We start from the raw sequence: 24,781 nt of genomic DNA on the forward strand, positions 1-24,781 counted from the left end.
CCTCGTTTTGCCAGACTTGGTGTTATTAAATGCAAAAGTATCTCACAGTACTAGGTGCTGTACAACAAGCATAAATGTGAGCACAGTGGTCCACTTTATTTAAATAGATTACTTCCTTCAGTTTTGGGGCTATTTTGAAATAAATAGTATTTCCTTCAGTTTTGGTTTGGGTTTGTTTTCTGTTTTAAGTAAATTAACAATTAGTTTTTTTCTCATTTTCTTCTGAATATTTTTGGGCACCCAAACTGGACATTTCTTTTAGGATGAATTAATATAAAGGAACACTCATTTCGCTTGAATTATAATCTTAAATGCTACCATTTAAATGGGACTTTTAGAAAAGATGTGAGTGACCTGTAATTTAAAACTCTTCAGTTGTGACTGGTTGAACAGAAATAATGGATAGACAGATTCAATGAATGTTCATTAAGTTTAAGCAGCAGGTAAAGGTTTTCAGTAGCCTAATGTGAAGTATAGCTTACATTTCAGCAAAACAATATTTTTTGTGATATGCCTGTAGCAGTATAAACAGTAAACTGCTTACTAGAGTCAGTTCTAATTAATTTCATCACTGCCTGAAATAAAAGTTACTCTTACTGGCCTATTACAGCGTAATTAATCATGAGTAATAATTAATTTTATGTGACTTCTTGAGGTTAAGCATCAGCACAGCCATTCATTAAAATTGGGGTGAGAATTAATAACATCTAAAAGGCTTGCCACAAAAAGTGATGATTGGTCTACTTGCCTTTATTTTTTAAACCTGATCTCAGATATGGGTTGTGCAGCTGTAGAAAACTAATAGCTGGTGTTTGATCTGTTCCTAGCGGTTAATGGTCTTTGGCAAACCTATGACACTATGTAGCATATTTCTTAGGGTATCCTTAAGAACATGCTTGTCATTGCTACGTGGGGTTTTATGCCGAAAGTGACATTCTAGGAATGAAGAATTTGACTCACCATCATAAAAAATGAGATATTCTAAAATATTCATGCAATCTCAGGTGATGCTGGCCATGGAACGAGCCCCTCTTCTCAGTGTAGGGACCTTCATGAGGATAGCTGTGAAAAATAAACTTGCAATCAAGGAAACGTTAATTCTTTCCAGCAGATCGAGCAGGTGACGGGGCTGTCTCTTATTCTGTATTTGCACAGCACTGTGCACAGTGAGATGGCAGCTACAATTTGCAATGTAATATCCATGTATTATAATAATGAAATAAGGCAGGAAAGGGAGTAGACTCTATTTTACAGCTTGAAGACCACTCATTGCTCTGTTGTACATGTGGTAGGGTCCCCCGGAGGAGCTGGGACTGCAAGAAGCCCATTACCAATGTCACTGGATTTATCTTCGTAGAATGGTTTGGGTTGGAAGGGACCTTAAAAATTACCTAGTTGATGATTAAAGAAAAGAATTTATTATGAATTATGATTAAGAAATTAAAACTAAGAAAATAAAAGCTTTTCCTAAGTGTGCCTCAATACCATCTACAGTTAATGAAGAACAATTTCTAGCCCCCTCATGGTGGACAAAGAGTTGCCTTGAGCCAGCTTAATGCCAGAACAGCTACTGATTTATTCTTCACAATATCACAGAATCATAGACTTACAGAATTTTTTGGATTGGTAGGGACCTTAAGGCCCCCTGCCATGGACAGGGACACCTTCCATTGGATCAAGTTGTTCAAAGCTTCATTCAGCCTGGCCTTGAACACCTCCAGGAATGTGGCATCCACAGCTTCTTAGGGCAACCTGTGCCTGTGCCTCACCACCCTCACAGGAAAACATTTCTTCCTAAAATCTCATCTAAATATACTCTCTTTCAGCTTAAAACCCTTCCCCCTCATCCTTTCCCTGCACTCCCTGATCAAGAGCCTCTCCCCAGCTTTCCTGTACCTCTTTCAGCACTGGAAGGCTGGTATAAAGTCTCACCGAAGCCTTCTTTTCTCTAGGCTGAAAGATACTTCTCCACAATTCCTCTCTCATTTCTGTAGTCTGCTTTCCTATTGTAAGATGCCTCCTTGTGTCTGTGCCCAGCCATTGGTCTTTCATCATGCCCATGCAATGTCTACTTACTCATTCCCCATCTTTCTCATGGCTGTGTTTTGAATCATAGAATCACCAGGTTGGAAGAGACCCACCAGATCACTGAGTCCAACCATTCCTGTCAAACCATGCCCCTCATGGGCAATGATCAAAATTTTATCTTTTTAAGCTTATACCCACTTACAGAGTTTATTTCTGTTAAAGACTTTTGCAGGAAAAAAAGGTTGCTTGGGCATTTTTAGAACTTTCTGGAAATCTTTTATTAGTTTTGGTGGACTTCAAACTGTCTAGTACAAATAAATTCTGAATTTTCATTCTAGTCCTCTTTTTACTGGAAGCTCATGAATGTCTGTCTGTTGTTGTGCAGTTCTCTGCTCTGGTGCTGTCTCTTTTCAGTTTGATGTCTGTGAGAGGTCTCTGGTGAAATCAAGGAAATCATGATGTAAATAATGATCCAGATCACATTTGTGTATATCAGCTAGCTGTCAGATTAGTTTTATAGAAGTTAAGTAGGAAAGAGAAGCTTCCAGAGTGCAAATACAGAATCTATTATCTTTTTTTTTTTTCATTCTAGACTATAATTTTCAGGTATTACAGTAGGCACAGTTTTCTTTCAAGCCCTACACTGGTGTTCAGATTCACAAAGACTGAGAATTGGCATATTTCAGAAATCTAACCTTGCATTCAGACATCTCCTCACAGTGGTAACCTCTTACTGAAATCACTCTAGAGGGAAAAGGATAAAACTACAGTAGCTATTCTAGTGCAAAAGGTTAGATATTAGAATATCTTACTCTTATTTCCTCTTTTTTTTAATATTCCAGATTATTCAACATTTTCTAGCTCCTTACATTGATCTTGCTATGAATAGATGTCCCCAGGTATCCTATTTACCTCTGTTTATCCCTTTTCAGAGTTGTTCTCAGTTCAAGGCATATTCTTCCCATTTTTGTTATCCTATGTCTTTCATTATGGTCATTTGTTTAAGGAAATTTTTGTGTTGCATAACTGCAGTACAGAGACTTTACAACTAAAAGCTGTAAACCTTTAAGTAAAATATTGGACATATATTCTGCTAATATGACATGAAAACAATTCTTCTTAAGATCTCATCTAATCTCTTCTCTTTCTTAAAACTGTTCTTCCTCATCCAATCCCTGCACTCCCTGATAAAGAGCCCCTTCCCAGCTTTCCTGTAGCCCCTTTAAGTCCTGGAAGGTTGCTATAAGGTGTCCCTGGAGCCTTATATATGTGACAGCAATATTCAGGCTATTGACATTGTTTTTACTCTTTGACTTTTTTAAACACAACTGGGTTTTTTTCGTTTGTTTGTTTTGTTTTAGGAGCTACAAAAGGTATAAATATTCAAGCAAACTAAAATGCAATCTAGTCTCAGCTTCCTGATAATTTGTGAGGTTGTTCCTAGGACAGGCTCTGGACAATCCCTCTCAAGTCACTCTCTGCTCTCTGCAATAAGCTGCCTCCAGCTGGGGCAGATGCAGTGATAAGAAGGTTCCTGCTCTTCAAAGGCTTGTATTTTGTTGCCCTGTCTCAGAGATTTTTGGGGATTGTGTTAACATTTGGTTTATTGACTGCTCTTTATGGACAATGTCAATGTTTCAGCCACTTTCTCTCATTTTGCGGTCATCTTGTCCTGGGGTACTTCACTTTGCAAGTGATTTGTATTATGACTTCATGTTGTCTTTGGCAAGAGAAGGAAATGACACAAGTCCTAAAGCATTGTCTGAAATCACATCCACCAAGGCAGTAACTGAGGCAGCATTTTTATAATTCAGTCTGGATTAAGTCATAGATGGTTCCATTTCTGAAATGATCACAGTCTGCCACCTCACCTATGGCAATGGGTTGTATTTGGAGACAACTTCATATATCTTAGTGTCTGGTCCAAAAGAGCCAGAAGGCTGCAATATCATAGAATTGTAGATTAATTTTTGTTGGAAGGGACCTTAAAGCCCATCCAGTTCCAATCTGCTGCCATGAGCAGGGACACCTTCCATTGGATCAGGTTTCTCAAAGCCTCATCCAGCGTGGCCTTGAAGAGCTCCGGGGACGGAGCTTCCATGATTTCTCTGGGCAACCTGTTGTGCCTGTGGATTTCACAACTAAGTAAACAGAGATGTAAGGAATGGTTTAGTTTCTTAAAAGGACAAACGTTTAGATGCTCTGAGACATCCATTTGGGCTGAAAAATTCTCACAAGGTGTGCAGGAGATCTTACCTTAGTTACCTTCTGGAGTGTAACTCAGGTCCAGATTATTTGTCCTAAGCAATCTCAGATAAATGACATGCTTTCATGGCACAACTGAATTAGTGTCTTTATTTCACGCTGCTGAAGATAGTGCCATATTTACTGAGCTTGTCAGAAAAGACTTTTTTGCTTATAAATCGTAAGTAGTATAGCCAAGTTTTTTAACATATGAAATTCTTACCGGAAATCAAAATTGCATCACCTTATAAATTCCACATATCATGACAAAACTGAATTTTTTATTTTCTAAGTGTGCCAATATTGTTTCCCTAAATATTTGTATTAGGTAATGTTTGTGTTTGGGTTTTAGAAGGACAGAAACGCTGTCATCCCAGGGCTTGTAGTATTTAGAGAAATCATGTTGAATATGTGGCAAATCAATTATGACAAACACAATGTAATAGTGGCTTATGCTCTGCAAAATGGGGATAATGAAATCCAAATTTAGAAAGTACTTTGAAGCCTTTAGGACAAAGGCATGGTGCAACTGTGACATGGTATTAATCTTTTATCCTCCACGTTTTTTGTTCCCATGGATAACAGGATATATTTTCTGGGCAGATCTTTATTCGCAAAGTTTATCTGTTTTGATAAAAAATATCAACATAATTTCATCAATTTAATTTTTCAAAGGAGATTTGTCTTGAAACAAACTTCCGAGCTACCTACTTCGTAACTGAAAGACAGCAGAAATCAATGATACAAGAAGTAGACTAATGCTGCGTGGAATGTAATGCAGTGGGATAATGACTTCTCTGCTCTAGTTAGTGGCCACAGTTTGAGTTGCAGTTCCATATCGGTCTTATGCTCTAAGCAAAGGGCATTGAGTCTAAGTCAGACACCCCAATGTCTTACACTTTGTGATCTGTCCCTGCTTCTCTTCTATTGCCATACTCCTTCTTTATGTTGTCCAAGAGTGACCTGTATAATTAATACTAATCAACGAATCAGTGTGTTTCTAATGTATAAAAAAGCATACATATCAATAAAAGGCAGTCTTTTATGTTATTTCTGTTTGCCACAGCTTTATTAAAGTAGCCTTGTTACATTTCTTAATAGAGATTTTTGTCTCTAACCTAACAAGAAAAAAGTATGTCAGATCAGGAATTAATTTGAAGGGAAGTGAACGGATAGGACTGCAGAATACAAGGACTTAAGTTCTGAATGACAACATTTTCTTCTTCTGAGGAAAACAAATTCACTCAATCCAAAGTATACAATAGAAATCTAAGCTGAGTAGTTTGAAATCTAAAATTGTGGACCACTAAATCTTTCCTGTAATATGAATAATCTGATACTATTTTTTGTATCCAAGAGCCAAGCTTAAAGTTTTTTTAAGAGCAACAGTTATTTTAGCATGCCAGTTTAACAGAAAACATACATTATAAACCAGTTACGCTCAAATTCATGGATCCATGGCAATGTAGGCTGCTGTCAATAATACAAGATTGCAGTTAGTGATGAGGCTAAGGTTCTGCAATTCTTTTTACTTCTTCCATATTTAATCCTTCATTTAATTAATTAACTTCATAATTAATGTGATCCAGCCTATAGCTACCATTTCTCACTTGCATGAGCACTTGTTTTGTACTGTATTGTCCTGTTCTAGTGTTGAGATTCAGAGAGGCCAGATGTTACATTTCCAGTGCAATGGAGGGCTCTTTATCAGGGAGTGCAGGGATAGGTTTGTGGGGAATGAGTTTAAGCTAAATGAGGAGTGGTTTAGATTAGATTTTAGGAAGAAATTTTTGACTGAGAGCATGGTGAGGCCCTGGCCCAGGTTGCCCAGAGAAGTGGTGTCTGCCCCATCCCTGGAGGTGTTCAGGGCCAGGTTGGATGGGGCTTTGAGTGACCTGATCCAGTGGGAGGTGTCCCTCCCCATGTCAGGGGGTTGGAACTGGATGGGCTTTAATGTCCCTTCTGACCCAAACCATTCTAAGAGATTCCATGGTGCCAAGCATAACTGATTTGTCGGTAAACATGATTTGTTGAGAGGTAAAGAGTCACTCCATCTTATGTATAGTTTAGGGTTAAATTCAGCTTTTAAATGAAGACTTTGTAGATGTGGCAATACCGTGTCTTTCTGTCCCCAACACTGTAGCTGAAAGTTTGTAACTCACTTTATCTTTATATAAAAATAATATAAAAATTGTAGTTGGGTTAGTCTACCTCATCAATCATGATTAAAAGAAGATAATACGGAAGTCTCAACTCTTTGTACGGAGAACAGTGTTTGGGATTGCAAGGCTTTGTTAAAGCAAAGTGAACAAAGGAAAAAGAGGGGGAATTCACTCATGCCTTCACAGCATTTTAGTCTGGTAAGGGCTCAGTGCATTGTTTAATTTGACATCTTTTATATCATAGGTCATTAAGTTTCATCCAGTTACTGTTTTATTAAGAACTATAAATTTTTCCTTTAAGTTTAACTGATGTTTGTCTGACGTGTCTCTCCCAGAAAGAAATCTGACTTAATCTGGAAACACTGGGAGATGAAGGATCAACCACTTGCCTTGGTTTATAGGACATATAGGTTTATAGGAGTATGGAATGATCCAGTGGTGTAACTGAGCAGTGTAGTGATTTGTAGCAGATAACTAAACAGTGGCTGCATTTCCATTTGAATTTCCTTGTTTTCCATTTCTACCCCGAGCCCTTGATACAGAATCATAGAATGCTTTGGGTTAGAATGGACCTTAAAGATCACCCAGTTCCAACGCCTCAATATGCCATTTCATTGCTTCTTAAAAGAGCTCTTTTGCACTTAGTCAATCTCTTCCTGAGAAGATGCTTATATCCTTTAATTAAAAACCTCTAGGTCTTTTTTTCTGAAAGGCTAAACATACCATGCTCATTGTGGCTGTCACTGAAACTGTTTTTGAGGAAATGCTTAATCACAGAATCATAGAATGGTTTGAGTTGGAAGGGACCTTAAAGATCAGCCAGTGACAACCCCTCTGTCATGGACAGGGACACCTTCCACTCGATTGGGTTGCTCAAAGCCTCATCTAATTTGGTCTTGAGCACCTCCAGGGATGGGGCAGCCATGAATCCATGTCAGGATAGATCTCTCCAGTGCTCTTCCTATCAACCTCTTCTTTTATTTAGGCATCCCCATTCAGTCACTTTTCCATTTTAGTGCAATGTATTTGCTTACTTGTCTAGTATCACTTTTGCCTTTTCCTCAGAGATTGTTCCCTGTTCATGGATATGGTGCGTGTCACTTTTCCCCATAATTAGAGATTTTATGTACGACTGTTTCTAATACATTTCTGATTGAGCCCAGCACAGCAAGTAATTGCTTTACAGACCATTCTATCAGCCTTCTCATCGGAGTTATCCACAAATTTTATAAGTTGAGACTTTTTGCTTCTCTAAAATTAGTTATGGAAGACTTTAACAGCAAAAGACTTTGTACCAATCCCTGCAGAGGACAGATAAAAATGCTGCCATTCAATGCTTGTTCCCTGTAGACAATTTTTTTAGAACTGTCATTTAGATAATTCTTAATCCATTTAACATGTGCAGTATTGATATTGTATAGTGCTAATTTTTTAATCAGACTGTCATGAAGTAAGAGTCAAATGCATTAATAAACTCTAAGTCTATTACATCCATGCTATTACATCCTCCATTTATTACAACTAGACTTGTAATTTCATGAGAGAATGAAATCGAGTTTGGCTGACAAGACCTATATTCCATACAACCATGTTGACTGGCATTAATTATATGCCTATCTTCAACAGTTTTTCTTCAGTTGAATGCTGCATGAGATGTTCTCTTGTATTGTCCAGGAGCAATGTCAGACTAATCCTTAGGAGTATGTGCTTCATCCAGTTTTGTGATCTCCGCTGTACCCTGACTGGCAAAGCGACACAACTCAACACAGAAATATCTAGTATCACATATCGCCACCAAACTGATTTCCCTAGGATGCAGATATTTCTCCCCAAATGATTGCTAAAGCACCTTTCCACTGACATCTGCAATAAATCCACTGGGATGTTTTTTGAACCAGAGAATCCTTTTGAATTATGTTAAATCAGAATATATTCTTTAGGAGCACACTTAATGCTCTCCAACTGTGGAAAGCAGTCATTCCAGTGTGAGCCCAAAGTAATCCCTCCCAAAGTGCTTGTGGTGGGGACATTCACCCTAACGAGACCAGAACCCATGAACAAAACAGTGAAGTTTTGCTGTCTCCTTTTGTCCTATAGACTATGTAATCTTGGTTTCTTTTCCTTTTATGGGTCCTTCAGTGTACAGGAATAGAAAAAGTGTCAATAGTAGTGGTCTTACTTTCAGATATCCTGTTCAGCATCTGATTCTCAAAACCAATTTGCTGCTGAAGAATCATAGAATGGTTTGGGTTGGAAGGAAACTTTAAGCCCATCCAGTTCCAACCCTCTCCCATGGGCAGGGACACCTCCCACTGGATCAGGTTGCTCAAAGCCTCATCCAACCTGGCCTTGAGCACCTCCAGGGATGGGGCAGCCACCACTTCTCTGGGCAACCTGGGCCAGGGCCTCCCCACCCTCATAATAAACAATTTCTTCCTCATATCAATCTAAGTCTTCTGTCTTTCAGCTTAAGAAGAATACATAGGGTTTTAGTGACAAAAGTAAGAATTTTTTATATCTGTTCCATAGAAATTTCAAATACTTGCAAGTAAGAAACAAGTTAATCTAGTAGTTTTGTTTTGGAGATTTTTAGGAAAACTTAAACAATATTCTTTGTTAAAACTGATAATCTGCTTTATTTTATATTCATTCAGCTAGTTTTGCTGAAAAATATGACTCAACTTCTGTGAAAATATAGCTAACAGCGTTTTGTACCCCATTTATCATTGTCACCTTTGTTCTCTTAATTTTGATTTGATGGGGTAAAACCCTAAGTGATTCTAACAGTCAGCAGAAATGCATTTTATAGCAGTTCATGGTTCAATAAGCAAATTTTCTCATCTTTTCTAAATTTTCATTTACTGTGTAATTTATCTGTCCTTTACTAAAACAAATAAATACAATTGAAGAAAATTCTTTAGATCTATGCAGCACATTTTAGCTGTGGTATGTGCTGCTTTTTGCAGGCACTAGAAGAGGCATGATTTACTGTGGTCTGGGCAGAAGTTTCTGCCTTTCAAAGAGAAATTTCTAGAATTTATGGAAAATTTTATTTTGATTAACAGCTGCAGGATTCGCTGGCCCATAGGGATAAATTGGCTTCTTGCTGTATAAGATTGACATGTTTTAATATAAGTGTATAAAAAGAGTGTGAATCACACTGAGAAGGTAAAGCATTATATTTTATAAAGCAGAAATTCACAGTGGATAATAAACCACGCATTATCTTCTAGTTCAATGCTAACAAAGTCATTAAAGTTATTGAAAATATAAAGCAGAATGTGAAAAAAGAGTAGCCACATGTTCATGCCCTTGTATACGTGAAGTATTTTACTGTCTCTTATGAACACTGGGAAAATCACCCTGAAAAGCAGTCAGGAAACCATGACTTGCAGGAGGCAAATGCATAGAGATGGGCTACTGACCTTCAAAACCTTCAGGGATGGGACAGATACAACTTCTCTGGGCAGCACGTGCTTCACCACCTTCACAGGAAAAAAAATTGTTCCTGAAATCTCATCTAAATCTCCCCTCTTTCAGCTTCAAGCCATTCCCCTTCTTCCTGTCCCTGCTCTCCCTGATAGAGAGCCCCTCCCCAGCTTTTCTGTAGGCCTCCTTGAAGTACTGTAAGACTTCTAGTCAGTCTTCCTGGGACCTTCTCTTCTCCAGGCTGAATAAGCCCAGCTCTCTCAGCCTGTCTTCGTATGGAGGGTGCATCAGCCCCTGGGATCATCTTTGTGGCCTCCTCTGGACTCACTCTAATCAATCCATGTCCTTCCTGTGCTGAGGACTCCAATACTGAACGCGGGACTCCACTTGATGTCTCGCTAGTGCTGAGTAGAGAAGTAGAATCCCCTCCTTCACCCTACTGGTCACACTCCTTTTGATGCATTCCAGGATACGATCGGCTTCCTGGACTGCAGGTGCTCTTTGCTGGCTCACATTAGAGCTTCTCATTCACCAAAACCCTCAAGTCCTTCTCTTCAGGAAGTCCTTTAGGCTATTTATTTTCCATGAGTAAAATGTCCCTTTTTATCAATGTGAGGCATGAGGGAATAGTTATGGCATCGCTTGAGTTTTATAGTTTGAGTCTCCCAGGGCTGGACTAGCTACAGATGGAGCCCACATATCACGTAGGAGCTGCTGGGTGGCTAGATGTTCACAGGTGAGGTGCTCTCAAGCCAACCCTTTGAAGTTGTTCCACTTTCCCAGAAATAATTAAATGCTTACTGGATACGGCAAGTTAAAAAAAACGAGTTCCCTTCTCTAATCTGCTATCTTAGGCACTCACCTGGGAGGTGATTAAGAAGGTGAAAATCTAAACACTATTAGGAAGAAAAAAAAACTGAAAAAGAGAACTGAGGTGTCACTCAGATGTCTTTTTCTATTGCTCTTTACAGGAACATTTTTGCCAGAGTTTGAATCGACAATGAAAGAGCTCGCTGTAGCTAATCCTCCGCGAGTGTCTATGTTTTCTAAGTGGGAAATGGATATAGGATAAACAGACAATCTGCTGTTGGCACACAGCCCTCTCTGCCAGGGTGTAATAAAGTCTTATCATCTGCAGCGAGGTTCTTCAATGGCTAAGCTCCTTCTAAAGCTGAAGGAGAACTGAGCACCATAACTGGAAATCCGATAATGGCACCTATAAATAAAGGATTTCTATTTGCACAGTTAACAGCAAATGAAATTATATTTAGTGATTCAATAAATTATTTAAAAAAAGTGATTCAGACTTTGAGCTTTTCTGGGGAGAAAGCTTCTAGAAATGTTCATACTTGTTAAAACTTTTGGAAGTCAAAGTGAAGTGAGCTTTTGCTTTGGAATATTAAAAATCAGCTAATTAAAAGCAGTAGGTGAAATGAGGACACCAGTGTTCTCTGACTTAATATAGATGGATCTTTCATGAGAAATTCTGAAAGAAGCACTGAGGTGTGGAACTGAATATCACTGAAAGAATAGCGTCTATCACTGATCATTTTAAATGGTTTCAGTTGTTAAGTGCTAGCCTGTTAAATTTCTCCTTAAAAGACATGCAGCTTTCTTGAGAACAAGTAGGTTTATTGTTTCTCTTTGATTACTACATCACCATTTTAAGAAATCTTACAGAAAAGATTTGATTAGAAATATTTCAATGATATTTTTTACAATACAGAGGAGTGGTCAGCTAGTTCTGTGCCTGCTCTGTTCTTTTGATGTGGCACTATATCAAATGTGCGAAACCTACACTGAAATGTGATTATTCTGTTTTCAAAGTTTAACTTAAGCCTACTATGAAAAGTGCAATAAGAAAATGGATTGAGAGTAGCCCTGTAGAGAAGAACTTAAGAGTGTTGGTAGGTGAGAAGCTCAACATGAGCACTTGCAGCCCAGAAAGCAAATCGTATCCTGAGCTGCATCCAAAGTAGTGTGAGCAGCAGGGCAAGTGAGTGGATTCTTCCCCTCTCCTCAGCTCTCATGCAACCCCACCTGAAGCACTGAGTTCAGTTCTGGAAGCCTCAGCACAGGAAGGACATGGATCTGTTGGGGCGAGTCCAGAGGAGCCCGTGAAGATGATCTGAGGGTTGGAGCAGCTCCCATGCAAGGACAGGGTTGAGAGGGTTGTTGTTGTTTAGCCTGGAGAAGAGAAGGCTTTAGAGCAGCCTTACAGCACTTAAAGGGGACCTGCAGAAAAGCTGGGGAGGGTGTTTGTTATCAGGGAGTGCAGTTATAGGATGGGGTGGAACAGTTTTAAGCTGAAAAAGGGGAGATTCAGATTAGATATTAGAATGAAATATTTTCTTGTGAGGATGGTGAGGCACTGGCACAGATTTCCCAGAGAAGTCATGAATGCTCCGTCCCTGGAGGTGTTCAAGGCCAGGCTGGATGGGGCTTTGAGCAACCTGAACCAGTGGGAGGTGCCCCTGCCCATGGCAGGGGGGTTGGAACTGGATGGGCTTTAAGGTCCTTCCCAATTCAAATGAGAGGCCAATATAAGTTCCCTTCTGCCACTTCGGCTGCAGCTGAGTCATGTTTGTCACCGATGAGCTGGTAGTTTCCGTAGGGTAACCTCATGACGTTTTTGGATTCCTTGTTGTGAGGCACACTGCACCTGCAGAGAGATTGCTCTGGTTCTTTTCCTGTCACTGTTGCTATTTTCTCTCTGTTCCTCTTCTAGGAAATCTTGTGTATAGTCTTCTACCTTTCTGTTTGCTGATATGTACCCAGTTGATTGGTATCATTTCCACTAAAATTGTTGGAAAATAGGAGCACTCACCGGAAATTACTAAGATTGTTCTTTGCAGAAATACCCAAACCATATTCTGAAAGAAAATCCACTAGATTGTGGGAAGGCTTTGAGGAAAATTAGAGGTGAATCCGATAGGACCAGCAGCATTACCTCGTTGCTTTTCCTTGGTGGATGAATATTGATTTTAAATCTGCTCTCGCTTCAACCAGTCTGTTAGCCACACATCTGATGATTTTTTTCTTGAGATCAGGCTGTAGTTCTCAGAGTAGCCCCATTATTTCCTTATTCAGAGGGAAAGAAGAAAGCCGATTCTTTGAACTTCTGGATTAGTCAGAGCAGACAGTGTTGACAAGATGTAATTGCTGCTTCAGTAGAGAGGAAAGGTAATGCCTCTGTTGTTTTGAAGTTCTTTAAGAAACTCTCTTGTGATCTAAAGCCAGTCATTTTATACAAGCAATTTGCTGCTGAGTGATAAGGACATTTCATAAGGTTCACATTGGCTTAAAGTAAAGAATAAAAGTCAGAAGCTACTCCTTAAGCTCTGTTTAGTTATAAGATATAGGTTTGCAGCAGCTGGGCAGACAGCTGTCCATTTGCTCTTTTTCCTTATCTCAAGCAACAATAAAATCCCCGACCTGGGCTTCAGCTGGGGCAAACTCCTTTATTTTGACTGTTAGCCTATATTAGTGTGAATTTTGGGGTTGTCCTATGCAGAGACAGGAATTGGACTCGATGACCTTCTGGATCCTTTACAATTCGGGACATTCTATGATTCTCTGAAATTTGGAATAAACTCCACCCCTGATCTAAGCTGGACATCAGTTCATGCCATAAGACAGAAAGACCATTTCACTTCATTATCAAACCAATTATCTGTGTCTTGTATTTTTATTCTACTGAGTGTATGAACCCTTTCTGTTAACCTACCATGAGAATTTGTCTTCAGATAATGAGTCGCTTCTGTGGATGGAGGTGAAAGAGGAATTGGGCCATCCTTTGCCTGGACAGTACCCTGGTGGACAGGATGGCTTGGCTTTAGCTATAGGTTATATGAAACTTGCACATTTTTGTCTTTTAATCTCAGTTAGCTTATCTTTGTTGTATTGTGAATGATTCTGTGAAGCATACTAGATAGGAATCAAATTGATTTTATCAAAATTTTCATTACATATATCCCAGATGTGTCCCCTTTTTCTTCTCTGCATTCTAGACTAAATTTAATCCCAGGCTTTTAAATCCCTCTGAATAGCTAGCCTACCCCTCTGTGCCTCATTTAGGTTTTCTTCATTTCAGGCACCCCATTAACTGATATAATGCTGCCATACTTTTCTCTGTTATTATCTTTAATATATCATAACATCTTTTTATTTCTTTGTACTTTTTCTAATTAAAACTTCTCTTGCAACTGAATTGGTGTTTCTGCTGAACACTCCTCAGTTACTCACAGACTCTGAATTTTCTTGCTTGGTGACAGCTAATTCAGAACCCATCCCTAGGCCAGATTCAGATGGTTGTAGCACAGCATGAAGTTCAACAGTTTTGTTGAAGTCAGTTGAGTAAGTGTGAACTTTATGCTGTCATAAATGAAATAAAAACCTTGTCTATTGTGATCAAGGAGCTTATTACGTTTATTTAGTATTTACTTATAATGATTTACCTAAGAAGTAGAAGTTCTTTTCCCCCCATTCATATACATGTGATGATAATTGTAAGACAGTTAATATATATAAAATATGAAATGCTTGTGTGGCATTCAGTGCAGTGGACTTCCACCTTGAGATGTCTGAGCACTCATATCATAGAATCATAAAAGGGAACTTAAAGAATATCCAGTTCCAAATCCCCTGCCATGGGCAGGGACACATCCCACTGGATCAGATTGCTCAAAGCCTCATGCTACCTGGTCTTGAACATCGCCAGGGATGGGACATCAATGACTTCTATGGGCAACCTAGGCCACGGCCTCACCACCCTCACAGGAAAACTTTTCTTCCTAAGTTCTCATCTATATCTTCCCTCTTTTAGCTCAGTGATAGCTTTGTCCTATCCCTGCATTCCCTGATGAGAGTGGGAGGCTGCTCTAAGATCTCCCCAGAGCCTTCTCTTTTCTAGGCTGAACAAGCCCAACTTTTTCAGCCTGCCTTGTTACAGGATGCCTAACTAGTACAATCAAAGTGAATTACGTGGCCAGATACTTTATATTTTGTGCATCTGGATTTTTCAATAATGTTGTGAGTGATTAGACACATAAAGAAGGAAAAAGAGGCCCCATCCCTGGAAATATTCAAGGTCAGGTTGGACGGGGCTCTGAGCAACCTGATCTAGATAAGGATGTCCCTGCTTCTGCAGGGGAGTTGGACTGGATGACCTGTAAATGTGCCTTCCAACACAAAGAATTCTATGAAAAAATCCTACCCATAATGTAACTAAAAAATAGGAATAATATGTTTTAATGGGCTTTAACACCTGCTAATCCTCTTGGAGTTTGCCTCCTGTCACAAAGTTCAGTAGGGCTCCCTGTGACTCTTTTAGAAGCCCATTGACATCAGTGGTTTGGATTACGTGAGATAGTTTGAAATTATTGTTGTGATCCTTGAAATTTGTTTTTATATCAATTGTTTTATCCATATCTTAACTCATGGAAATGAAGCCCATTTTTACACTGTCAAGACAACTTAGACATGCAAGTTTTTGTATTTAAATGTTGAATGTATAATATTTTAGTTTTCAGTTACAAATATTTAAGAAGATGAACTAGTGTAATAACTTCACTATCTTACCTTATTGCCACTTGGGATAATTTATTTTCTGATGGCCTTGTCCAAAGTAGCCGTCATTGTAGAGTTGGTATGTATATAAAATATTGTGGGAAAAGTGTTAAGTATAAATGATGGCAAATCAAAAGACCTTTAGGGAAAGAAAATGAAAACAAAGGATCATGCGTTGAATCTCAGGTATAAAAAACGAGATATGCATAAGCTAATTCTCACTAATGACACCTGATTTTATTTTGTCTTTTAAGGTAAAACTGGCCACACAGAGGCTGTTCGAGTGGTATATCAGCCAGAAAACATCAGCTTTGAGAAACTGCTCAAGGTCTTCTGGGAGAACCATGACCCGACACAAGGTAGAGTGATGAGTGAGCCAGTATTTAATTACCTTACTAATTACAGCTGGGATAATTAGTGTTGGAGCTGCATGGAAGAGATGAACCTTGAAATCACACCGGAGCTTGAGAATATGATTGCAGACATTTATTGACAGAGAAAGAGAGGGAGAGAGAGAATGAGAGTACAGAAACTCACAGTCCCCCTCCTCCTTTACAGCTGTCTGTGCTGGGAAAATTCCCACAGAGTGACATAGTAGACAATAGAGCATTTTTTTTCAACTTTGATTGTGACAATTTCTTCTGTAATGCTATCTTTTGTCTCCTAAATTAAAGCATATTTCTTCGCAACTTTAGAGCTGGTCATTTTATTTTTTATAAGGACCTTTACCTTTCATATAATTTTGGGGTGTTTTTTTATGTTTTTCAGTGGCAGGGAATATCTTTTATGATTAGAAAAACATAATGAGGTAGGAGATGGCATGTAGAGTCACCAGCAAAGCATTCATGCTATTTGCCTTATCCAAAATTTTCCTTTAATTTATCTTTCTTGGAAGACGCTTCGTGATGACATTACACACATCTGTGCAAACATAAATGTGAAACTGTGTTGAGAAAACAGTTTGTATGTTTATATAGTTTCAATAAACATCACCCTTTCTACCATTTCCCAGAAATATTACAGGAAGTAGCTAATTTCAGTATTTTAACAGCTATCATAATTATGCCACTCTCTACTACATCTGGGAACAAAAAATGCAGATGATGATACCTTCAAAATATGATACCAAAGGAACAGTAATTCTGAGAAAGATACAGAGATTATTGTGGATACGCGTCTTCCAGTGAGCCCAGAGCACAACACAAAGACAAAAATGGCTATTGCAACTCCTGCCTTAGTCAGGAGCATGAAAGCTCTTTTCTGTAGGCACAGTCAGTAAAAATCTCAGAACATAAATCTGTTAAAGCAAGTCCAGAGGAGGTCATGAAGATGATCTGAGGGCTGGAGCACCTCCCATCCAAGGACAGGCTGAGAGAGTTGGGCTTGTTGAGCCTGGAGAAGAGAAGGCTCCAGGAAGACCTTAGAGCAGCCTCCCAGTACTGCAAGGGGTTTACAGGAATCCTGAGGAGGGGCTCTTTATCAGGGAAAACAGTGATAGGACGAGTGAGAATGGGTTTAAGAGGAAAGAGGAGAGGTTTAGATGAGACATTAGGAAGAAATGTTTTCCTGTGGGGTTGGTGATGCACTGGCCCAGGTTGCCCAGAGAAGTGGTGACTGCCCCGTTCCTGGAGGTGTTCAGAGCCAGGCAGGATGAGGGTCTGAGCAACCTGATCCGGTGGGAGGTGTCCCTGCTCATGGCAGGGGATTGGAACTGGATGATCTTTAAGGTCACTCTGACCCAAACCATTCTATAATTCTATGAGTCAGAGATTTTGCACATTTTCTGTGTTGACATACCAGGAATTATACAGAGATATTGCTGGGGCTTCAAGGGAGGGACAGAGCTTAGGGATATAGAGCTTAGAAGACTGACCTGGTGCTGTGAATAATCATGTTCATCTTTTTGAAGAGACATAACAATATGATGAAGTAATCTTTCCAGGTACTTAATATGAGGAGCAGAGATCTCACAGTGAGATTGACAATCCAGCCTTTGGTAAGCTATAACAAGCTCCAGTAGATGGAAGCTAAAGTTTGAAAAGTTCTACCTTGGAATAAAATAGTTTCACAGCTTTCAGTGTAATTAAATATTGGAGTCTTTTTCCATCACTATCCTTCTGAGTCTTTACGATGAGATCATTTATCATTTTAAAAGAGGCGCTTGATTCCAGTCATGAGAAGAAATTCTATGTCTGTGTGTCGGAAATTGTGGCCTATACTGGGATCTGTTGATTTATGAGTCTCCCTTTTCAGTTCCTTCCTTTATAGTTGTGTTCAGAGCAATTTGATGGCACCATCCTTGAAAAATTTCCAGCTCTACATTAAGACAGTAGCCATCTTCAAATCTTGCTCCAGGACCTTTAAGATTTGCTTGTAGGGGTCAGGAAGGAGGGTTTTCCCCTTGCCCTACCAGTAGGTATTTTTAGGTCTTTTTTTTTCTTTTTTTTTTTTTTGTTCTTTTTCCTTTGGATTCTGAGAGACTGGCCATGATCAAACGCTGGCTTCTTTTCAATGTACTGGTTGTTTTGATACAGCAGAGAATCCTATTTCTGGATAATTGGGCCCTGTGTCGTGCTTCCATGTTGGGATTCATCCTGATTGCCAGATCTGGGAGCTAATGGGCAGGACAGGAGAGGAGTGGATACAGCAGTATGAGGAGTGGATTTCTGCTGAAATAATCTGGACAACTACTGCCTAATCAGTTGTCTGCCACGTCTGTGGTTCTGGCTGTGATAGCGTATGGTTGGACTCTGCATATGACACACCTACAGTAGGTCAGTATCTACTTTAGGCTGATTGAAGTTCATATGCAGGACACAATGCGATGTGGGTGAAGTGTAGTAGTTGTGATAACAGGTCGGTTCAGATGAATTTATGATTCCTTCTGGCTTTAATACAAAGTAAAATGATGACATTATGTCTTTATATTTGCCTCTCATTCTCACTTAACTGAGGTTCAAAATAGTTCCAGTCTGTGCTTGCAGAAGAAGGTTGGATGCTGGCAGATGTATGATTCACTCTGATTTCTGGCAACTGGGAAACCATCACTTAATTAGCCCGGGCACAGAGCCACGCTAATGTGCCTGTATTCCTTCAGGGATTTGAGCTAATATCTCTTCATGACACTGCGCTGTGTAGATACCCAAGTCATTCACAGTTATCTTGGTCTACGTGGCACTGCAGTGCTTGGCGCAAACACACACAAGCCTTCATTTATGCTTGGCTCAGTAGAATTTCCAAATGGTTCTTCCATAACAATTTGTCAGAAATGAGAGAGTGACTTCATCCTCAGAGAAGATGGCAGTCCTCTCTGAAGACTCTGCATACCCAGACTTGCATAGGATGCTTTACCTATGTATTTTTATGGTTGCTTCATGCTAATCGCTGTTCAAGAACTTTGCAAAGCTCATCACATCTCTACCATCTTTCTTGATCTGAGGAAAATCTAAGCCACAATGTCCTAGTTTCAAGTTTCTGTGTTTTGTAGGATAGGGACGGTATGCTTAGATACCTTTTCAAGTCTGAGCAGTTAGCCATAGATGATTTCTGTGGTGGAAATGTTTATCTGTCTTGATTTGTATCTACTCCCTGCTTTTAGCTTGCTATGGTAAATACGGCTTTATGCTTTTATGGTATTATTAGGTTTTTAGTATGGTTTAATGGGGTTTTTGCCTGTGAGGGTAGTGAGACACTGGGCCAGGTCGCCCAGAGAATTCATGGACGACTCATCCCTGGAGGTGTTCAAGACCAGGTTGCATAAGGCTATGAGCAACCTGATCCAGTGGAAGATGCCCCTGCCAGTGGCAGGGGGTTTGGAACTGGATGGGCTTTAATGGCCCTTCCAGCCCGAACTGTTTTATGATTGTATGATCCTTTGTGAATATACAGAAAGTGGGAATTATCTCTCTAACCTATGATATTTTTCAGCTTTGCTGAGGTTCAGTTATCTGCGTGCAGTAAGTCTTATTTAGCCAGGATTACGGGCATGCACGATTCAGTCTGTGGAAGTTTTTTTCTTAGCAGATAAATTAGGAATATTTCTTATTCATTAAATTCAGCACACTCTTTGGATGAAATCAGCAATTGCTGGACTTCTTGAGTATAGTCATCACTCAAAAGAGCTTTGTCTGTGACACTGTCTTACCTTCTCTCCAGAAGCTGTGTTAACACCCAGATCTCCCACCCCCAGCAGAGATAATGGGCTTGTCTAATTATTCTGTCATTAAATGTCAAATATGTACATTCTGTTGTAGTTACAGACCTGTGAAATATCTATCTAGATGGTACCAACTTGCTAAAGAGTTGCTGGCAGTCCTATCATTTGTTATTATTTGAGCATATTAATATTCAAAAGTTCCTGCTTTCCAAACAGTTGGGCCTCCTGTCTTCAAGATAAGACTGACTTATCACTGGGATTCGAATTTTCTCTGAGAGGCAGCCTGGCTCTTGTAATGTGAAGCTCTTGAGTCTGAGTATTATACAGAAGACTACTGAAAAGCAAGAACCTTTGATCAAGTCAACCAGTCTAGGAGTTAAAAGAGATTCTCCCAGATGAGCATCTCCAAAGTGTGGGGCCCTGATAAAGTCCTCCTTGACTGTTAATTTTGGCTCTATTTTATAATTCATTACATTCGAGATACTTAAAAAGCAACAAACAAGCCCCTGACTTCTACCGAGTGACATGCAGTTGTCATCTCTGTTCTGCCTCTAACTCAAGGATCAGCATTGCTTCTCTCCTAGGAATGATCTTATCTATAAGAGGATTGCTCTGTGCAACTCTATAAGTGCTTGAGGTGCTTGCTTCCTTGTCATTGAGACAGAAAAAGAGTATGAATGCGATATGCTGAAAACACCGCAAAAGAATATTATGGCTCTTCACTTTGTGCATGATTTTATTTTTCTAAAGTGTATGGAGGTATAGGCTAGATTCTATATAGCCTTGTTTTTACACTAAAGGGGCCATCCTTACAGCCTTGCAGATTTATAGGATATAAGTTTGACTCTCTCCTTAGAATTGAACTCTGAGAATGGTTCTGCCAGTGCCTCTGCTGTCTGTCTAGAGGGATGTGGACTTCCAGACCATTGTTTGTCTGTGTTGTGCCTCAGCCTGTAGTTTCATGATCGCTGATAGCTAATATTGGACTTAGCTATTAGGGAGAAGGGTAATTTTCTTCTTTCTCCCTGACATCTTTGCAGGGGACAAACTTTCTTTGTGTTGACGCTGGCAATCACAATATTCTCTGATCAAGCTGAAAATTAACCTTGCATGAATCAAAGTGAAATGTAATTTTCGGCCAGGACTTAAATTGCCAGAAGCATGACTGCTAGTGGGGCCACCCTTCTGGCATTAGCTTTGTCCTAACATGTGTGAGCCAATTGCAAAACCCAACTGTGCTTATGCTCAGGGAGGAAAATGTCATATTTTATCTAATCAGAAATTTTGGCCACTCTTAGTGTGGTGTCAGAAAGTATTTCTCACAACCTTTGGAAAAATCTGTCCGTTACCAGAGGAGTCTCTCACTGTGCAAATGTCATTCCTGTAGAGCAAACTGCTGCTCATAATTCTCCTGACCCTGTATGTGGTTGAAGTTATACAGGATTTCACCTGGAGTCCTGTGTTCAGTTCTGGAGTCCTCAGTACAGGAAGCACATTGATTGGTTAGAGCGAGTCCAGAGGAGGCCAAGAAGATGATCAGAAGGCTGGAGCACCTCCCATAGGAGGACAGGCTGAGAGAGTTGGGCTTCTTTTAGCCTAGAGAAGAGAAGGCTTCTCATAGAAGGAGACCTTCTAGCAGCCTTCCAGTACATCAAGGGTTCTACAGGAAAGCTGAGGAGGAGCTCTTTACTGGGGAGTGCAGGGACAGGATAGTGGGGAACAGGTTTAAGCTGAAAGAGGGGAGTTTTACATTAGATCTTAGAAAGAAATGTTTCCCTATGAGGGTTGTGAGGCACTGGCACAGGTTACCTAAAGAAGTGGTGGCTGCCCCATCTCTGGAGGTGTTCAAGGCTTTGAGCAACCTGATCCAGTGGAAGGTGTCCCTGCCCATAGCAGGAGGTTGGAACTAGATGGGCTTTTAAGATCCCTTCCAACCCAAACCATTCTGTGATTCTGTGTGTCAGAGATTTCAGCCCAGTCCAAGGCAACTTTAAAGAAAGGCTCCTTGTTGGTTGGGTCAGAAGATAAGAACAGCAATACTATTTATTTCTCTTTAGAACATGCTTAGGGCAATGAAAAAAGTCCACTCACCCTCTTTAGCTCTTTTCTCTCTTGAAAATGATACAAAATGGATGATTTTTCTGGTAGTTCTTCTCCCTACGTTTGTCAAGAGTACCTAATCCTTTCCAGCGCATAAGAAATAACTGAGCTACAACCACCAATCACTTGTGTGAGATCCTGTTGTACACAAACCCCATCCTTTTCTTTGCTTCTTCTGGCTTTCTGTTTGGATTTTTGAATTAGTGTAAGGAGCTGACAAGAAGCCAACACTCCATAGCTTTGGTCGTACTCTGATAGCGGGGTGAAGGGCAAAAGCACCCATGGCCATAGCTGCCCAGGAGCTTCTGTAAATCTGCTTCTAGCCTTATTAATTCTTTGAGTAGGAGTATACAGAGAACCAAACTCACTGGTAAGTAATCTCACTCCTCCTCTCTGTCATGAAGAAGGCCTTATCTTGCCTGTGTTTGCACAGGAAATGTAAGCAGAACTGATATTTTTCCAGCCGTTGAAGACTGTCTGTGCCACAACAAACTCATCACCTGCCAGATTTGTTCAGAACATCTCTTAGTCCATATGTCTTGTGTATCCACAATAAAGAAGAGATCTATGAGTTGTTTCTCCTCTCTGTGACCTTCCAAACATTTTGGTGTTTGGTGTTAGTGCTGATATGTGAATTCTCCAGATTAATATCTGTTTTCCATTGTGCTGACCCATTTTAGTGGCAGAGGGTATATTTATTTCTCACCAGTTTTGAAGGACTGTACTTTTTTTAGACATTGCATAAGGAATCTATCATCTGCAAATAATTAAAATTAGACGCTAGAAATGACATTGTATTGCTAATGAGCAGATGTGACTACTTATACCAGTGGAAGAACAGCTGTACACATAAAAAACGCTACAGCGACCCTAAACCAGCATTATGTATTCTGCTACGGGCCTCTGACTTCATTTAGAGATTAAAGGGAAAAAAGTAATGTCTGCGTGGAAAATATAATCATTTTTGATTTTTTCTTTGCATTTCTGTAACTCTCTTCCCTTTTTAATTTGAATGAAATTTGCAAGTCTCAGATTAAAGCTTAGAGCACCTTTGTCTTCTGTTTCAAAGATTATTAAGAGTCCTGATGTTTTCAGCATTATTACAAGGTGTAACAAAAGAACAGTAGAAATACAAAATCTGTTGTCACCAGACATATTAAATATATTCAAAATAGAATTACTGACCCCTTAGGGAGCCATCTTTGGTCCAATGCTCTTCAATATTTTCATTAATGACTTGGAGGATACAGTGGAGGGGATGCTAATTAAATCTGTGGTAAAGACATTGCTGGGAGGCTCTTGGAAAAAATGAATAAAGCACAGCTCCGTGTTGATAGATTAAAAAAAGAACAAACAAACACAGAAATCTATATGTTGAGATACAATAAAGATAAATATATATTGGTTCATGCAGGATTTGTGACTCAAAAATAGGAATATGCACTATGTGAGTAGTTTGATAGGAGACTGTCTTCTGTGGCTTTCAGGTTCTTCTAATTCCTGCTCTTTCCAACGAAATACCAATAGTAGGACATAGTTGACTGATGTCTACCCATCCCACCAGCAATCAGTTTAGTGGTCCCTTGCCCATAACCACCTCATAAATACTTGCAGTCTATACTTTTTGCAAAGCAGCAAAGATAGATAGTCTTTGCCAGTGATGTTTAACCAATCCTGCGCTTTGAAAGTGCAGCTTCATTTCTTTCATGAGCTGAAATGCCTAATGTTATGTTGTTCTTATTCTTTGTCCTTTCTTGGGAACTAAATATGCATTAAAAATAAATACATATTATTAGGCTGATTTGCGTCCCCAGGAATTTTAGCTGTCATGACCCAATTTGCATATTAGACTCTTTTTATCCATATAAATTAGAATAGACTTTTTCTGACCTATATTTCCCATTTAGGAGATGTTGTTTTTCCATATCACAGAGATTTGACTCTGCATCTTTTTTAATGAAGGAGATTATTAGCCAGTGCAGTGGTTGCTGAGATGGCTGAATAGTTTGCATTATGAAGTGAGTGGTGCTGAATCAATTCTGGCTCAAAGGCAAAAGCCCTTCTGGGCTCTAATATCTTCTTACTTTTAAACTACTGCTAGCCTATTTATTTTATATCTGAGAATGATGTGCTAACCACTTCTCCAGAACTACTAAAAAATTGACTTTGTCTTTCAGTATTGCTACAGTCAGTTATAAAATAGTTCCTTGAAGACAGGGAAAAAAACAAAGCCATGGCATCAATCTTTTGTGCCATTGAAGATGATGCTGTGGCTCTTATGCTGTGGGAAACATGAACTCACCACTCACCTGAAGGAAGGGCAGATTTAGATGAGCTATAAGAAAGAAATGGCATCTTGGCTTGGATCAGAGACGGCGTGACCAGCAGGTCCAGGGAGGTTATCCTCCCTCTGTACTCGGTACTGATGAGACCGCTCCTCGAATCCTGTGTTCAGTTCTGGGCCCCTCACCACAAGAAGGATGTTGAGGCTCTGGAGCGAGAGAAGAGCAACAAAGCTGGTGAAAGGGGTGGAGAACAGGCCTTATGAGGAGCGGCTGAGAGAGCTGGGGTTGTTTAGCCTGGAGAAGAGGAGGCTGAGGGGAGACCTCATTGCTCTCTACAACTACCTGAAAGGAGGTTGTGGAGAGGAGGGAGCTGGGCTCTTCTCCCAAGTGACAGGGGACAGGACGAGAGGGAATGGCCTCAAGCTCCGCCAGGGGAGGTTTAGGCTTGACATTAGGAAAAAATTTTCACGGGAAGGGTCATTGGGCACTGGCAGAGGCTGCCCAGGGAAGTGGTTGAGTCACCTTCCCTGGAGGGGTTTAAGGGATGTGTGGATGAGGTGCTAAGGGGCATGGTTTAGTGTTTGATAGGAATGGTTGGACTCGATTATCCAGTGGGTCTCTTCCAACCTGGTTATTCTATGATTCTATGAAATTGTTTATAATGAGGGTGGTAAGGGCTTGCACAGTTTTCCAAAACAGGTGGTCGAAACATTCAAGGCCAGGTTGGACAGGGCTCTGAACAATGTGATCCAGTGGAAGGTGTCCCTGCCCATGGCAGGGGTACTGGAAATGGATGGGCTTTAAGGTCC

General features: G+C 39.9%; 1 protein-coding gene across 1 annotated transcript in view; it reads left to right on the forward strand.

Moving 5' to 3' along the window:
• MSRA (methionine sulfoxide reductase A) overlaps positions 1-24,781 on the forward strand; it is a 293,652-nt gene that overhangs the window by 163,411 nt on the left and 105,460 nt on the right. Inside the window, exon 4 of the mRNA XM_069850727.1 lies at positions 15,686-15,790. Coding sequence (XP_069706828.1) covers positions 15,686-15,790 — 105 coding nt within the window. The remainder of the gene's footprint in view (positions 1-15,685; positions 15,791-24,781) is intronic.

This window comes from Phaenicophaeus curvirostris, chromosome 2 (assembly GCF_032191515.1).
Source record: "Phaenicophaeus curvirostris isolate KB17595 chromosome 2, BPBGC_Pcur_1.0, whole genome shotgun sequence".
Lineage (NCBI taxonomy): Eukaryota > Metazoa > Chordata > Aves > Cuculiformes > Cuculidae > Phaenicophaeus > Phaenicophaeus curvirostris.